General features: G+C 39.7%; 1 protein-coding gene across 1 annotated transcript in view; it reads left to right on the top strand.

Moving 5' to 3' along the window:
- The first annotated feature begins 5,994 nt into the window (after window positions 1-5,994).
- whrna (whirlin a) overlaps window positions 5,995-18,130 on the top strand; it is a 204,515-nt gene continuing 192,379 nt past the window's right edge. The window contains exons 1-2 of the mRNA XM_041193961.1: window positions 5,995-6,575; window positions 11,021-11,325. Of these exons, the coding sequence (XP_041049895.1) occupies window positions 6,179-6,575; window positions 11,021-11,325 (702 nt within the window). The 5' untranslated portion in view covers window positions 5,995-6,178. The remainder of the gene's footprint in view (window positions 6,576-11,020; window positions 11,326-18,130) is intronic.

The following is an 18,130-nucleotide window of genomic DNA, read 5'->3' as shown; positions in this document are numbered from 1 at the left end:
AGCAGTGTGATAAAGAGCAGATAATCTGTTCTTTTTTATAATTTTGGTTCTGAATATTGGCAAGCATGCTAGGGATGACTTCTCTACACTTGGTTGAATTGCGTCATGTTATTCTTTATATTCACCTGAGCACAAACAAGTCCTCATCAGAAAGATGCATCTCAGACATGGCAGAACTAACTCCCTTAATGCTACAACAGAATGGGACTTAAACCTACAACCTGCTGACTGACAGATGAAAATGCAAATGCTGAACCGTGGCTGAATCCCATCACGCAAATCAGTTTTAAAAAATCAGAACAATTTTAATTGTCTTAATTTTTTTTTCCATTTGTGTCTTCCAAATGTGTTAGTCAAAACTTTATCTCGTTGGTTTGCCATATGTACAACACGGTGACTTGAATTTCATCAAAGTGTGTCTGGTGTCATTAAAAACACCAATGAATCATATAAGTGTGACTTCATTATAATGGAAATGGCTTGCAACTGTTCATCCCTTATAACTGTGTTCTTATAAATGAGAGCTCTGCCTTGCAGAGATTACTAAAGCTGACTATGTTTTAGTGAAAGTGTAATTGTAAATGCAGGAATGATTCAGCTGCTTTCACATGAACACTTGTTTAAGCTAAATTCTCAGGTACAGATGCTAATGAATCAGCTCCAAAATGGAGATTTTCTGTTTCAGAGTATGGATTGGGTTACACAGTTTGAAGAAATGGTGTACCTCTCTCCTATGATCCATAATAGATAGGAAATCAGGGGCTGATTTCCCAATGTATACTCACAGCATGCACCAGGAATGGTGAAGTGGATAATCTCCCCTTTGGTATTTACATTAATCCAGTTCTCTTATCCTAGCAGCAAGAGCATAAAAATGTCTGTCGCAATCCAATCTAAAGATCCACCAGTATAAAATGTCTCAAGAATCTTAACTTATTAACTCACATTGCTGGGCTTAAGTTACTACCATGGTATGATCAGAGTGGCTGTTTTGATAGAAATATATATTTTTCAAATATCCAAAATACATTGAATGGGTCAGAAAGGATATTATTGTGAATCAGAACGCCTTCATTTTTTTTAAAAGGGCCTTCCTCTGATGTGATTTCAATCAACAGATACTAATAAGAATTTCAGTTATTTTAAGAGCAGCTTTGCACAGTTGCCAACTTGCACAGTTCTGCTTGAGAAGGAAAGAGAGGAAAAGATAGATCACAGATACATTCGCCACTCCTGACAGTAATGTTATTATATTGATCAGTCAGCATGAAACACTTTGAAACCCTGATTTCATTATATTTGACATCACTTTTCAACAGTAATTAAGTACATTGGTTTCTAATACTATTGTTACCTCCATTTGGAATGTCAGCAATACAAATGATAGAGATATATATCTAAGATTTTAATACTGTTCCATGAGTAATTCAATTGTGAAACGATCATACTAATCTTCAACATCTACTGAGGCTTTTTGCACTGCGTTTCAAATGCATTCTTATCATTGTCTTCAGTCTGAATAGAGCTTTTCAAGGGGCTTCAGTTAGACAATTGCATAACTCATTCATCAGTCCATCACTGATATGAAATGGTGAGATTTAAGATTTTATGTGCTGATCAAAATTGTCATGGAGACAAGATTAATTGCTGTGCTATTGTCACTTTTTCCGTGTTTTTGTTTTCACCAGGACTGAAAATTCCACCTGCCAAATTACCTCTGGCAAATTGTTTTTTTAGTTTCAGTGAAAAACAAAGCAATTAATTTATTTCTTCATGTTCCATTCTTCTGTGTTTCTTCCTAAATTTTCCTGCTGCAGGCAGAATATTTTTGCGGGCTGTTTTTTTTCCAAGAGCCCTCCTACCAACTCACTAGGAAATTGGGAACAATCCCCAACTACTGGAAAATCTCCATCCACCCATAAGATGAAGTTGGAGTTTTCACCCTATGTTTGCATTTTCCGGTGATGTTTAATATATCCTCAGTACAATAATAGTCAATTACTTCAAGCAGGATATGTTCATGGCAAAACCTACTGTATTGGATCATTCTGAACCACTATAATTTTTAACTGTTTACCACTAATTTGCATGGTTAATATAGGTATACAATTGAGACAATGCATGACAATTGGCATGCTATAGGGACTGTAGTGATTACTGAGTCTCGGCTAGTGGCTCCTCTCATTTTTCTGTTAGTACTATAACACTGAATACATATTACGCTGGTCTTGTAGGCTGGGCATGTCTGTTGCCAACTTTGAATGAATGAATTTATGAAACGTGGGTTAAGAATTCTTACTTTAAAGCTTACTTTACAAAATCAAGGGCAGTTTTCCTGCAATATATTACACCTCATTGTGGCTTTGCACCTTCACAAGTGCAAATGACCAATTATCGGGCGTATTTACTGCATACCGAAGGTCAGTTCGCTCAGTTGGCTAGCACATGGTTGGAATAATGCCAACAGTGTGGTTTCACTTCCTGGCTGAGGTTGGCTTGGGGTTTGCCTCCTTGCCCAACTCCTGTGAGTGGAAGGCAATGGTAAGCCACCATTTTGAAAACCTGCTAAGAAAATAGCTCAGAATGAAGCATCAGCAGGCATTAAGACAGAGCACATGTGAATGAATGAATATTACACAAAATTGTGTATACTTTTTATCTTCTTCAAATAGTAAATTAGCTGTTTTATGGTGAGCTGTGATTAACACATTGGTCAGGACTTTTGCCAAACAAAATTTTCAACCTCAATGTTACTTTTCGGTGCTTTCACATCATTGCGCCCATCCAGCTTGAATGACACTGGAGAACTCACACTGAGAAACTTTAATGGGAAATATTTAACAAAACAAATTCCACATACAATGCTTAGACCCTGTTCCACTTTAATTAGTCTTCAAAGCAGCTTGGGATATGATTGCATCATCCCATTGTGAGTTGGGACCCAGTTGATCTAGTCAGATTGAAGGGTCTGTAAAGATAAGGCATTCAGGCCTCAACCAATAGGAATGCTGGGTCAAGAAATCTTTCTTTTTGACAGATTGTGCAAATGCCATGTGCAGATACCATAAATATTTATCTTTCAATTCTAACTTGTTTAGTTTATTATTTAATTAATTATTAATTATTTATTTATTGTAAGCTTATTTATTGTAAATCTTACATTTATTTATAATGAATTATTAATTTGCTTATTGGAAATTTTAAGAGATGCAGAAGCTCCTGCGGTGTGAATGGGTGTAAGTCTCACTTCTCTCTGCAGGGAATACATTAGAAAATGCTAGTTAGAAGGAATACATTAGAAGGAACTGGAGTGAAGATTTAAGTGGATGGTATCACACTGGAACAAGTAGATAAATTTGTATGTTTAGGGCAAATGATAATAGCAAATGGCAGTTAGAAGGAGGATGGAAATAGACAGAAGCAATTTTGCAAAAATGAAGGATGTGTTAACAACAAAAATCTCAAATCTTGTAACAAGGAAAAAACTCCTAAGATGCTGCATTCTATCCACTTTCCTGCATGCCTTAGAAACCTGAACAATAAGTAAAGATTTGTGGAAGAAAATCGAGGCCTTTGAGATGCGGGTGCTAAGATGTATGCTAAAAATTTCATAGAACGCATGAAGGGGTACTTGAAATAGCAAAAGCAAAAGAAATTCTAAAAAGAGATGCCCAGAAAAGAAAAGGTCAGTATTTCAGCCATTTGATCAGAGCTGAAAAGCCGCAGAGATCTCTTCTAGAAGGCAAAGTTGAGGGCAGCAGAAAATGGGGTCAACTTAGGCACATTTGGATGATGGATGTCAGAGTGGTTGCAGATGAACTACAGTGAATGTGTGAGGATGGCACAAGACAGATAAGTGTGATGTGCCATGACAACAGATCTCCTCATAGGGGTAGCTACAGCCAGCAGCAGCAGCAGCAGGGAAGGTGTCCCTTGCAGTGACACAGCCGGCATCAGAGTTCTGGCATGTAGCTGCAAGCTGCAATGTGTCACTCCAGCTTTGGATATACGTTGTTCTGTGCCCATAGCTCACGCAAAGCAGAAGATCCCTTGGTGTGGTGGAATTTGCCATTCTAACAGCAAAATCAAGTAGCTGGGAGTGGAAATTGGAAGTCCTATTCCACCCCTAACTGGCCTGCCTCTAATTTAAAGATTGTGCCCATTTCTTCTCGATTCCCCCACAGCAGGAAATAGTTTCTCTGTACCCGTCACATTAAATCCATCGACCATTTCAATCACACCATTAGATCACCCCTCAACTGTCTAACCTCAGGAAAATACATACCAAGTCTATGCAGCCAATCCTTTTAATTTATCCCTTTAGGCCTTGATACAGTCAGGTGCTAATGTGCTGTACCCCTATCAAGGCTAATATATCCTTTCTAAGGCGTGGTGCTCAAAACTAAGGGCAATGCTCCAGATGGGATCTGACTAGGACTCTGCACAACTCAGCATTCCTGTCCCTTGCCTTTGAAATTCCTCTTACCTGCTATTTTGTACACCCACCCAAATCTGCATTCCAAGTCACTCAAATGCCAAACCACAGAAAGTTAGGTGCAAATAGGTTACTTCAGTTTCCGTCTAATCATTCGGATCTGAACTACTGTTACAAATGCACCAGGGCTGTGCAAAGCATCTTGGTGACACATGGCTCTTCCAGGAGATTCCCTTCATTAAAATAGTGACAATTCACTTTACTGTCCAAAAACAACGTTGGTGATTTTTCTTTGGAAAAATATATTTTATTCATAAAATATCTGAAAGAACATTACAAAACATTTCTAAATGGCCATCACAAAAAGTGCAGTCTTATTCGACTTTTACACATGGATCACGAGGTGCTTCAATACAATCAATGAATATTACAGTCATTTCAATATGGTCATTACAGTCAAATGGTGCAATGGTATTGGAGTTATCGACATACATCATGTTGCACTCTGCAGTGCTTCAATACAATTATGATACCTTTAGTGTTCGCTACATACATTTATTGTAAGTTGTACAGCCCAAGGGGTCTATATCTTTCCCAGCCCCTTGGTGCACTATGGCAGAAAGGTCTTAGACAGGTCTTGATGATGCTGCAAACACTTGACAAACAAAAAGGAAAAAGACTTGCACTGATACAGTGCTTTTCATGACCACCAGATTCTCACCACATTTCACAGCTGTTGAAGTGCTTTCAAAGTGTAGTCACTCTTGTAATGTAGGAAATATGGCAGCCAATTTGTGCACAGATTCCACAAACAGCAACATGATAATGACCACTGATGATCTATTCCTGTGATGTTGATTGAGGGTGAAGTATTGTCTGGGATGAGGGAGGAGTAACTTTCCTGCTGTTCTTTATGGTAGTGTCATGTTACATCCACTCAGGCAGGCAGATCGGGTCCTCGGTTTTAACGCCTCGCCCAAAAACTGAAACAGCGACAGTGCAGCACTCCCTCAGCACTACAAGGAAATGTCAGCCTTGATGTTTGCGCTCACGCCCTGGAGTGAGACTTGAACTTGTGACTCAGAGGCAAGAGTTTTACCAACCGAGCCATGAATGATCGGAGTTTGCTATGTTGCACTTTACCCGCCTGTTCTTTGTAACATTAGTCATTTAGTGACATAGCAACAGATGGGGCAGGTCCTGTACAGGAACAACGGTGCCCCCGCAATACACGAAGCCATCTCAGTGGCTGCAACAACACGCAGTCTCCCGCGCTCTACACATGCAGAACCGGCGCGTCCTGGTGAGCCGCTGTCTCCTGGCAACAGCCTCTGCCACGTCATTTCCGCGCGGAATGACAGCAGATGAAATTGACAAGTGCAGCTGAGAGAGAGAGGCACACACATACACACACTCACAGACAGGGAGAGGGGCTGGAGGGGGGCGGGCCGGCTGTAGCTCACTGGGTGATCAATACCACACTCAGACACCCCCCCCCCCAGGGGTGTTTGCGGGGGATCCGCAATGAAACTCCCCGGCCATTCTCCCGTCAGCGGCTTCCTTTGCGGAACAAGCAGCCAGATGCAAAGAGAGAGTTGAGTGAAGCTGAGGAGCTGCGGTGTTCACTGTCCCTGAATCCCATCCAGCGTGCGCGCCTTCCCTGCCCGGGGAGATCCCGCAAACCAGTCGAACTGGCTGCACGCAGTGACATCTCTTGTTGGAAGTCTCCGGCGTTTCTGAACCATGTCCACCGACCTCGAACGGATGTCCCTCAACTCCTCGGCTAACTCCATGGTTTCGGGCACTGCATCCAGCGGGCGATCCTTGTCGTCCAACGTGAGGAAGCTGCACAACGCTCTGAATGTTTTGCTGAACGACTGCGAGAGGGAGCAGTTCATCCACTGCCTGAATGTCTATCACTCCAAGAGGAATGTCTTCGACCTGGTGCAGACTCTGAAAGTTATCCTCAACAGCCAGAACAAGAGGCAGCTGCTGCCCATGCTGCGGCTCGTCATCCCCAGGTCGGACCAGTTGCTCTTCGATCAGTACACATCGGAGGGGCTTTATCTGAAAACTGACCTGCTCCCCAGCGGGCTGAGCAGCGACAGCAGCAGCAGCGAGCTTCGCTCTGCCGCTACCAGTCACCTCCACGTAAGTGCGACCCTTTTGTGTTCCACAAAGACCCCCACTTTAATGTGGGGAAGCGCGCAGAAACAGGTTAAAACTCCTAATTCACAAGCGCCAACCACTTTCTACCTGGCAGTAAGTGTAAATCCAGTGTTTACCTGCCCTGCTGTTCCGACCAGTATTTATACTTGGTTTAAGTGCACTAATTAATAAATAAATGAATGGAATTAAATACCGTGTTGAATATTTTAGAGTAAAACAGGAGGCTGAAGATCAGTTGATTTTTACTGATAACATTTGTATTTCCAATTCTACTTCTCACAACCTCTCGGTGAGTACAGTCACGGCACATTGTTCTGAACTGTTTTGAACATTTGTAGCACTTAATGCGAATCACCCTCGCCAGGAAGCTCCGCTCTAATCCCAGCTATTATTCACACACGTATTATTTAATTAACGCTCTAATACCGTTCACTCTCGACCCTGATATTCCAGACAAGAAATGTTCTCACAAAATATAGAAGCAAAATACTGCGGAGTGCTGAAAATATGTTCGACTAGCGCAGTGGGTTCTCAGGTGCTGACTGGCTGATATCAGACAGTCGTCCTAACGCTTTTGGTAAAATTTAAAATAATCTCAAAGCGTTCTGTTTAATTCACTGAATGCCATTCAAACAACAGGCGGAGCCACATGGATGGGAGGCAGCGAAGAAGTTGTGTCCACTGCAGTTAAACATTCAAATTAAGCAGTTAATGCAGTAGGGAATCAAGAAGGAAAAATTTGTTCAAATAGAGGGTATGGTCATTGGGCTCTGACTAGTGTCCAGTAATATCTCGGGCGCGGGAGGGGGGAGTGGGGGTGCGGGGGGAGTTGCCAATATTGTCAGTCGGTATTTGACCCCCTAAGCCCAAGGTTCAGGATTAGTCCCCGGTCCGTGGGGAGGAATTTTTTTTATTTTCATGAATTCTCAAAGAAAGACCCTTGGTGACCTTAGGTATTGCTGGGGCGTCTTCCGTGTCAGTTACACGCTGAGCAGAAATTCTTTCCAAACACCGTCAGTTCCTTCTGCGCCTCATAATCTGCCCGAGTATATTTTTTTGGTATGGCATTAGCAATTGTACCAAACAGCTAGTTGCCGGGTTTGGGGGGGTTGCTGGTAGATTGGGTGTCTAAAATCAAAGACATCAGAGCAACCGAGCAAATTGATGGGACATCCGTGAAGATTCTGTGACGACAATCATTTGCGATGTGTTCAAAGGCGTTTCACATCATGTTAAAATGACGGAAAAGGACAGCACCCGTTTATCTAAGTTTAGTTTTTTTCCCTACTACATTTATTTTGTCCTCTTAAAATATGTATTGGGGAGTGGAATATCAGAGGTTTGGCTTGGCTCATCTTACCATTCATATGTGACTAGTAAATTATGACTTGCATTACGACTATAGACTGGGTACCAATTCACATAAAGTATATTGAGGTTGTTTTGTCCATTTATACAGAAGACGTGCACGGTGGGAAGGGATGCTCTAACTGTAAATACGCGAGAGACTTAGCAATAAAAAATGTAATTGGACCAAAACAACTTGTACCTTCAATATCAGCTCTCTGCTGTAATGAGTGTACAGCTTACTGAACTGACAGAACACATGCAGGTTTGATATTAATACATCTGGACTGTACAGTGCCTAGTGAATTCTTAGCTTTGACCTGTGTACTGTATCTTCAGTAACAGAGGCAGTTTGTGTCACAGGAATTGGTAAGCAATTATCAATTGTATGTGTTATATATTTGTAACAAAATCTGAAAAATACATTTAAACTACTGCAATTTCATGAGGACGTTTTCATGGTTATTGTGGACTGAAGTTTGAATTAATCTTACGGAGAAATAGAATCAAGGAAGTATCTCTACAGCAACAAAGTATCACAGTGGAGGTAGAGAAGTGTCTGAACTCCAGTCCCCATCCTTATTAGGTACTGTATATGTTGCTCCTGAGCCTATAGGTGGAGTATTGTTCAGGACCAAACTACATGCCCGAAGTAGAGTAAGATGGGTCCAGACACCAAGTGGCATTCAGAAGTGTCAGATTCTGTTTGTTCCCAATCCCAGAAGGCAGGAGACCCAGGATCAAAACGATATAAATGTGCACAATAAATAAGTCAAAGGATAGGGTGGGGGTTAGGAAAATAGGGGCGTAGCACTTAGGAGCAGGAGTAGGCCTTTTGGGCTCACTTATTTATTCATTGTATTGATAACGTTCTCCTTCTGGATTAGTGCACTATCCTCTTCTTCTACAGACATTGGTTTTTAATCCAGCTCCAACTGATGGAAAGAAAATCCACCCCCCACCTTCCCCCGCCCCAGCCTGCTGGTTATAATCTGTCTCAATGAAATGAATCTGAGCAATTTAACAGTTTCAGAAGCTTAGGGTGCAAATTGACTAATTTGGCACAGGACCAATAATAAATTGGCAGTCTCCCTTAAAAAGTAACCCAAAGAAAGGATGGAAGAGAGAGAATCTTCTGAGCTTGGATTCATGGCATGTTGCTTGAGCAATCTGAAGTGTGCTATTCCCTATACTTAATACACACTAGAGCTGATCTTTGAGGGCTCCATTTAGGAACTAGGTGCGAAAGACGAAGGCATTTTTTATTTCTCAATACGAATTAGGAAAATAATGCTTGTAGTTTGTTAGTCAGAATCATCGACTGAATGAAACCTCATTGCTAACAATCTGTGATGGAAATTATTACATTAATAATAGGTGGACAATTAACATGTTTGCATGCCAATTCTCTGTCCAATTTTTAATGGAGGCATTAATGTGTTTAAAGCAAACAGGTTATCACATCCAATAAATAGGAGCAAGAGGAATGTCCCCTAAGTAAGTTAGGCTTTGGTCTGCTTTTTATCATCACTCATCACTTACAGACTTCAATTGTCAGTTAATTTTCAGTTACAAGTGGGAAACTGCTACCAATATCAACTAACTAGTGAAATATTTCCCAGTGAGATATGTAAGCAGAAAAGCTGCTGCAATGATAAATATCAACTGTTCAATTACTAATTCTTTTTTGAGAAATGAAAGCCTTGGAAAGCAATCAGCTATCTAGGAAAAAAATGATAGATTCTCAAATGAAGGAACACAAAAATGTTAATCTTCCCCTCCCCTCTTCTCCATGGACCCAAAAATCTTGCATTTGACGCAGCCCTTTTTATGACCTTAGGATGTCCCAAAGCAGCACTCTACAGCCACTGAAGTACGCTTGAAGTATTTTCACCGTTGTAATATAGGGGAACAGGGCAGGCAACTTTTGTACAGCAAGATCCCACTGCAATGAAATAATGACCCAGTAACCTATTTTAGCAATTTTAGTTGTGGGGTAAATATTGGCTAGGACACCAAGAAAACTTCACTGCACTTCTTCCACTATTGCCACAGAACCTTTCACATCCACCTGAGAGGGCAAATCAGACCTCAGTTTAACATCCCATCTGAAGATGGCATCTCTGACAATGTAGCAGTCCTTCAGTACTTTATTGAAGTGTCACGCTAGATTTTATGTTCCAATCTCTGGAGTGGGACTTGAACCCACAACCACCTGACTTGCTGGCAAAATAATGCTACTACTGAGCCAAGGTGGAGGATGCTCACTTACTGGCAATATCTGCAATAGAGAATGGATGAGGTGAATAAAAATGAAAAAGATATATTCAGAAGCAGGTAATGGGGTATTTGTGAGATTGAGGCAACTTGATCCTTTAAGAAATTGATTGAAATATAATGTAAGAAATATTTGAAAAAAATATTGAGACCAAAACCACATTCTATTACCCTTAAAATGAAGGCTTCTCTCAAAATAAAACAATTTTGAAAGTGAGCACCTTTCTAGCTCTTGAATGTGCAAAGCTTCATGAGTAAAGTTGACTGTACATGTTAACTTTGGGTAAATACTGCACCTTGGATTAGGCACAAGAATATCAGTGTGCCAATATTTCTGTCTGATGACATTCAGCACAGAGCAAAGTTGAAGGAATTTTTAAAATAAATATTTGTTACTAACTTTGAAATTTAATTAATGACATTACATTCAACTTGAATATTTTATGTTTAAGAAGTGCATTTAAGAAGTATTTAGATATTCACTTGTATTGCCATAGCCTCCAGGGCTGTGGGCCAAGCGCTGGAATATGGGATTAGTGTAATCAGATCTTTTTGACTGGCACAGACATGATGGGCTGAATGGTCTCCTTCTGTGCTGTAAATGCCTATGAATCTATGTTAACAGTACAAGTTAGCTCTTCCAACAAGATATTTGAGAATATGTTAGATAATGTGTTGCGTATTTTCTATCTGTCCTTTAATGTATTTTTCTTTTGTAGTTTACATGTTACTATTATTTCCATTGGATTGTCTCTCTGCAATTATTTGTTTCTTTCTTCCCTCAGACATTAGACTCCAAAGTTTCCAGACCAGTGCAAGTAAATTTCAGCACTGATCAACAGACAGCACCTTTCTACCAAAGCTTGGTGATGAAAGAAAATTATGGAGAGATCAGGCAGGTGGCACTGAAAAGAAACAAAACAAATGAAGGTTTGGGTTTCAGCATCCGAGGAGGAGCTGAGCATGGAGTTGGGATCTATGTGTCGCTTGTTGAACAAAACTCATTGGCTGAAAAAGAGGGACTTCGAGTCGGAGATCAGATCTTGCGAGTGAATGACAAGGTGTTTGATAAGGTCACCCATGGGGAAGCTGTTAAGGTAAGTCTTCCAATTGAAATAATAATATGTACTGACATGATTTCAACAAACAATGCCAACCAATCCTTTCCTGCTTTTGTAACACCAACTCTGATTAAAAAATATTCAGTCATTTTTTTTATCAAAGCTGGAAGAATTCATATGTAAAATCGAATAAACTCCAGTTTCCAATTTAAGAGTGAAATTCATTGCAACATGGTGGATACAATATCTGGATAGAATAGCTGTTGTACAAGCAGAGATTACATCTATATCAGCTGAACCGCTGGATTGAGTTCTAATTACATTGTTGGAGTGAAGAGTTCTTCAAGGACTGACAGTTTATATAACATATGCTTGTGAACACACTGTATTATGATAAAACAAAATCACACAATCAATTATTTGCATAATAATACATTTGCTTTATGGTAGTGACACACACATGAGCAAACTTATAAATGGGGAGATATTGAATATAAAATTTAGATCGTTCGTGAGAAAGACTTAACTCTCAAAGGCTGAAATCCCAAATGAAATCAACAAAAATTATGCATTAATTGTGTACATAATTTTCATGTAATTATTTAGTTAGCATGATTTTTGGGACTAGCTAGGTGGACTGCAGAGCCCTTTCTGCTCTTATACTTTTTATGATTCTATTTTATATAATCACGAATGTCAGCTGTTCAGAAATGTTAGATTTTAGAAATTGTGATTGCAATCTTTCCCAGGTTAAAGTGACCATCTCCCCATAATATTAACACAATTATAAACCATTCATTTGGAGACACTAATTTTCTTAGATTCAAAAGTCAATAACTGGTTTGAAAATTAGCTGAACTCACTCTATTTTTATCCAATCAAGGCTGATTGCCAGCTAAAATCTGATGCTTTACTTAGTGCTGATTGCTTCTGTTGTTTTGAGACAGACCGTAGCTCTTATATAATCTTAAACTGGAATAAAAGATTATAATCTCACCTTTGTTAGCCAAGGCGTTGAATATAAGAATTGGAAAGTTATGCTGGAACTGTATAAAATACCAGTTAGACCACAGCTGGAGAACAATGCGCACTTCTGGTCACTGCACGACAGATAAGATTTGATTACAGTAAAGAGGGTACAGAGAAAATCCATGAGGTTGTTGTCAGGATTGGAGAATTTTAACTATGAGGAAAGATTAGTTTGGCCATGGTTGTTTTCTTTGGAACAGAGGAGGCTGAGGGGAAATCTAACCAAAATGGAAAAAATTATCAAGGGTCTAAATAGAATGGATAGAAAGATCCTATTCCCCTTTACTAAGTAATCCATACCATATATTTAGGGTAAATACTTGGATGTGCACTTGAAGTGTCCTAACCTATGAGTGTACGAACTAAGAGCTAGAAAGTAGGATTAGGCTAACTTGCTACTTATGAGCTGATGCAGACAGTAAGGTCTGAATGGCCTTGTTCCATACTGTAAATTTCTATGATTCTATGAACCTTTTAGTGAAAAAATTTTAAAGTAACATTTCCTATTTTATTGTGGCAGTTTAAACATGTATAAAATAGGAATACATTAGCGGAGCAAGATACAATCAATAAAGCCATTGAAGCATTATAAGTTCTCAAAATTATATTATTGAATGTACACTCCAACTGCTGCAGCATAACATTTTGCAATGCATTTTTAAATAATAGCTTTGTGAGCTTTTTTTCTGATTTATTTTCTCCCCGCCTTCACCATTAGCTCTTTAACCAGGGTATATGCCTTCCTGACATTCTTGTCTAAGTGCCCATCATTCATAAGTGGGTCTCATTCAATCTCTATTGTACAACACCTCCAGCAGCCTTTGCTGCATAGTGTTCAGACTCAGAACCCTAATGACATTTCCATCCCTAAAGCAGGGCACTGAGACCAATTGCATACAAATTAGGAGCAGGAGTAGGTCACTCGGCCCCTTGAGCCTGCTCTGCCATTCAATAAGATCATGGGCTGATCTGAATGTAACCTCAACCCCAGATTCCTGCCTACCCCCAATAACCTTTCACCCCTTGTTAATCAAGAATTTATCTAGTTCTGCCTTAAAAATATCTAAAGACTCTGCTTCCACGTATTTGGGGAAGTTATTAGGAACACAGGATGTCCCATTAACCCTGACCAGATAACAGTGAATCTGTATGGGAAAAAGTTCTAAGAATTCTCAGACCTGACAACATCCATGCAGACTGACTATAATATATTGAAAATCAGTGACTGAAAAAATCCACTACAAAAAAATCTTTGTTTTACTAATGTCGCAGCTAGCTCGAAGCAACAGTTTGTCTTTTTATTTTTGTTATTTGAGAATAGATCAGAGGACCAGCGATGTTGGGGGTAGGGGGTGGCGGCAGTGATGGAATGGGGCTTTTAACTTCAGTGATTCTTCTCCATTAATGATTTGGAAAATCTACACTGAGCAAGATTTGAAAATGGCGGGAGAAAAAAATATTGATGTCATTTTAATTACTGAATTCCAAATTCATTTTTGTTGTAATAAAAGTATTAACTTCATTCAGGTGAAGGCAAATTAAGTCATCCCGTTATCAACGATGAATAGTTTGATCTATTTATTCAGAACCAATGGTATCACTCCCGACTGACTCTGGACACAATAAATTATATCTCTTTTGGGCCAGGCTTTTTGACTTGTATTTCAAAGTCATGCCATATATTGTTGAATATTAAAATAAAAATGAATGATTTGAGGTCAGTCAAGAATGAAGCTCCTAGAATTCTTCTATTTGTTTGGAAATAACTGAATTTAAAGGCTAAATAAGTATGAAACTAATGACAGTAATTAATGAGTGCATGTTTATTTAACCATGATCTGAAGTTGAATTGTGGTACATTTCACATCCTTGTTCATTAATAGAGTTTGAGTCTGCATTAAGCTACTTGCAACAACAATAGCTTAGATTCATAGAGCACCTTTAGCATAGAAAAATGTCTCAAAGCGCTTCCCAGTGAGATGAAGACAATAAGCACAAAGGTAAAAGAGAGCAAGTAGTAGGAATAACCAAATATTTGGCCGGAGCCTGTGGGTTTTGAGGGAAGACTGAAAGGAGGAGCATAAGGTAGAGAGGGAGAAGGCTTTAGGAATGAAATTCTAGAGTGTGGGACTGAGTTGGTTGAAAGAACAGTTGCCAATGGTGGGATGATGGCGAGGAGGCTGCACAAGAGACTAGAGCCAGAGGAACGGTGAAATTGGGGGAGGGATTCTAGGGCTGGAGGACTTTAAAGAGATAGGAGGACAGAGACCATGAAGAAAATTAAACACAGGGGTCAGATAAGAGTCTTAAGTCTGTGGCACTGAGAGCCAAAGTAGACAGAAAAAAAATAAGCATTTATACATGTCTTTATAGCCAATAGGACATCACAAAATAATTACAGCTAATGACATAGTTTTGAGGCATTGTCATTATTGTCATGTAGGAAACATACACTGTAAGATCCCATAAACAGCAATGTGAGGTTGGTTGAAGAATAAACATTCTGCAGGATGCCAGAGAAAACCTGCTATTCTTCTAAAAAGTGTCAAATGTTCTTTTACATTCACCAGAGAGGGCAGAAAGTATACCAGTTTAACACCTTATCCAAAAGATGACATTTCCAACATAACCACCTCCCCTAGGTTTTATTCTTACTTGACTTTTCTGCAGCAGTTTACTTGTCCATTTCAGAAGGCAGTTAAGAGTTAACCACATTGCTGTGGGTCTGGAGTCACAAATAGGCCAGACCAGGTAAGGATGGTGAAGTTCCTGCACTGAAGGGCACTAATGAACCAGACTAAGTAATTGAATTTAAATTTTCCCAGCTGCTATGTGAGATTTAAACTTGTAGATGTAGAGTATTAGCATTGTCCTCTGCGTGGCTAGTCCAGTGATATTACCAATCTGCTACCATCACCTTATTCAATTAATAACATAAATTTGGCATGAACATCTTTGTAACACAATAGCATTTAAGATTGAGTTTGAACTTAGCTGTCAAATTTCAACACTTTGATCCATTTGTGTGTTTCCTTTTTTTTGACCAAAACCATGAAAAAAAATCAGCATTATGTCAATTTATGTTAAAATATTATCATAAATTTCGATGCTGAGCTTGATTATCAGCCAGCTGTGGAACTCAAAATTTGTGAAGTTTTCATTTCATGTGCCTTGTGAACTTTTCCCCCTTTTGATGCTATCATTGACAATGTAGGCGAGATTTCAGTGCTTACAAATGGAGCAGGTTTTGACTGAAGTTTGTTTCATCTCCAGTGTGGCTAGACAGTGCAGTTTGCCTGGCAGCCATGATTCAGTAGCTAACACGCTCACCTCTGAGCCTAAAGGTTGTGATTTCAAGTCCCACACTAGGGACAGAATTTTATGGCCCTGTTTCGGCGGGGAAGGGGACAAGGTCATAATATGTGGCAAGACATTCTAAACATCATTAGCTTCAGCGGGAAGGTAAAATCCTGCTGCCGTAAAATTTTGCCCCCGGGACCTGAGCGTTAAAATCAAGCCTGTCATTCCAGTGCTGCAATGTTGGTCTTTTGAATGCGCTATTAAAATAAGTCTCCATCCTATTCTCAGGTGGGTGTAAAAGGTCCGGTGGTATTATTTCAAAGAAGTGCAGGAGAATTATACCTGGTATTTTGGCCAATATTTATTCCTCAGTTAATGTCACAAAACAAATTATCTGGTCATTATAATGTTGTTGTTTGTGGGAACTTGCTATGTGCAAATTGGCTGTTGCATGTTTTACATTACAACAGTGATTACTTGTCAAAAAGTACTTAATTGGCTTAATTGGAGACCCTGAAGTTGTGAAAATTAAAAAAAAATTCTTAACTAGCTTCCATCTCTAGTATGGTTAAGCAACTTGTGTCGTAGAAATCCTCATATACTGTTACAACAATTAGGTTCAATTTGCGGCTTCAGAAACAATCTATCTGCAGTATCAATGGGGACTTCCATTTTCTTGCATCATCCCAGTTTCTGAGTCAAATTGCTATCAGGGTCACATTAAACTGAACTATAAATGCCCTTGGCTTGGGGATGTATGATCACAACATATTCTGGCTAACAATGATCCCTAAAACACCATCACCAAAAGTAGATTAACTTCTTGTTCATCTCATAGCTGTGTGTGAGAACTTACTGTAATTATACTAGATTCTACATGTCCCTACTTAACAATAAACACTGTGCTTAAAAACAAATTGGAGTCAACAGTCCTCTCTTGACCCTAGACTGGACACCTGCAAAGGGAGAAATCATAGCAGGGGCCATTTGCAGAGCCTGGGTGCACTCCCAGTGCATCCCACTCCCCAACAGGGAGCACTTCTGGCACTCAGGCATGCAGCTCTGCTCCTACTTCAAAGGGCAGCAGTCAGAAGTCCCCTGGGTGCGAGGTTAGTGCTGCAGGGCAAAGCCTTAAATCCCCTTTAAATAAAGTTGTGTCTCTAAATATCTTTGGGTTCCTCCCAGGACCTCTGCAGATCCTTTGGTCTAATGAATGTCTTGGTGCAAGTTCCAATACAACTTATTTTTTGATGCTTCTCAGTGAGTCACCCTCCAAAGCAAAGTCGGAGAAAAGTGAGACGAGAAGCTAGGAACATCCATCATGCCTCATTTACTTTGTTAAACTGGACTATTATCTGGTACAGGCACTGGCCCAATTACTTAAAACTGGGGAAGACTGAGAAACCCTAGGGCAATGATAGTGGAGAACTGATGCAATGGGTCTCTATCTCCATTTCTAATTACCTGTGCATGGGAACTAATCATCCCTCAGATGCAATAAAGAAGAAAACCTACCCCATTCATTGTGTGTGAAACACTTTAAGGGATGCTAATAAGGAACTATATACATGCACATCCTTTTAGAGTGATAGGATAATACTATATGCAACATTGAGGAGGGAATTTTAACCCCAAAAATGGTCAGGTTTGGGTCAAGTGGGATGCTAAGATGTTAAAAATCTGAATCTTGGTCACAACCCACCTCCAACCTGCTCACTTCCAGTGTTAACAGAGGCAGAATGGGGGTTGGGAAATCAACTATTGTAATGGGGCTGCATACCTCATATTTAATCATCATTTTAAATTTAACCTGGCAGGGCAAGTTTTCCAGGCCTTGGGAAACCCTAGGTCTAGAGGGAAGCAAGGACTGCTAGGTCTTTCCACTTACCTGTTGGATCCAATTTATCTGTTTCACAAACCATCCGTGATTGCAGAGACCCTCTGTCACTGAACACAGTTGCCCCTTATTTATTCTACCAAAACCATTCATAAATTTGAATAGCTCTATCACATCTTCTCTAACCTTCTCTGACCTAAGCAGAACAACTCCAGAGGCGATTTGAGGAAAAAAATTTTTTACACACCAAACGATACGGAATGCATTGCTGGAAAGGGTGGTGGAAATAGATTCAGTAATGAAGTTCGAAAGAGAATTGGATAAATACTTGAAAGGCTAAGAGGAAAGAGCAGAGGAGTAGAATTAATTGGATAACTCTGCCAAGGAGCTGGCAAAGATACAATGGACTGAATTGCCTCATGTGCTGCATCATTCTTTGATTCTATGATTTGCATCCACAAACAGCTTTCTCTGATCCTTATTTTAAATGTCTGCTGGTAAAGTAATAGAGGAGACCTCAGACTGATAGCAAAATATGAATTTATTCTTCTGTTTGTTCCAGTGGAAGGGATCTTAATTAAAACAAAGTGCTTTGCTTTAGACTCAAAATGTCTTTTAAATATGTTCATAAGTGATTGTTTACTAGGGGAGCTGCTGATGCTCTTTTTATTTGGT

Source organism: Carcharodon carcharias, chromosome 8 (genome assembly GCF_017639515.1).
Source record: "Carcharodon carcharias isolate sCarCar2 chromosome 8, sCarCar2.pri, whole genome shotgun sequence".
NCBI lineage: Eukaryota > Metazoa > Chordata > Chondrichthyes > Lamniformes > Lamnidae > Carcharodon > Carcharodon carcharias.
Note: the sequence above shows the minus strand (reverse complement) of the source record. Positions and strands in the feature narration are given on the sequence as shown.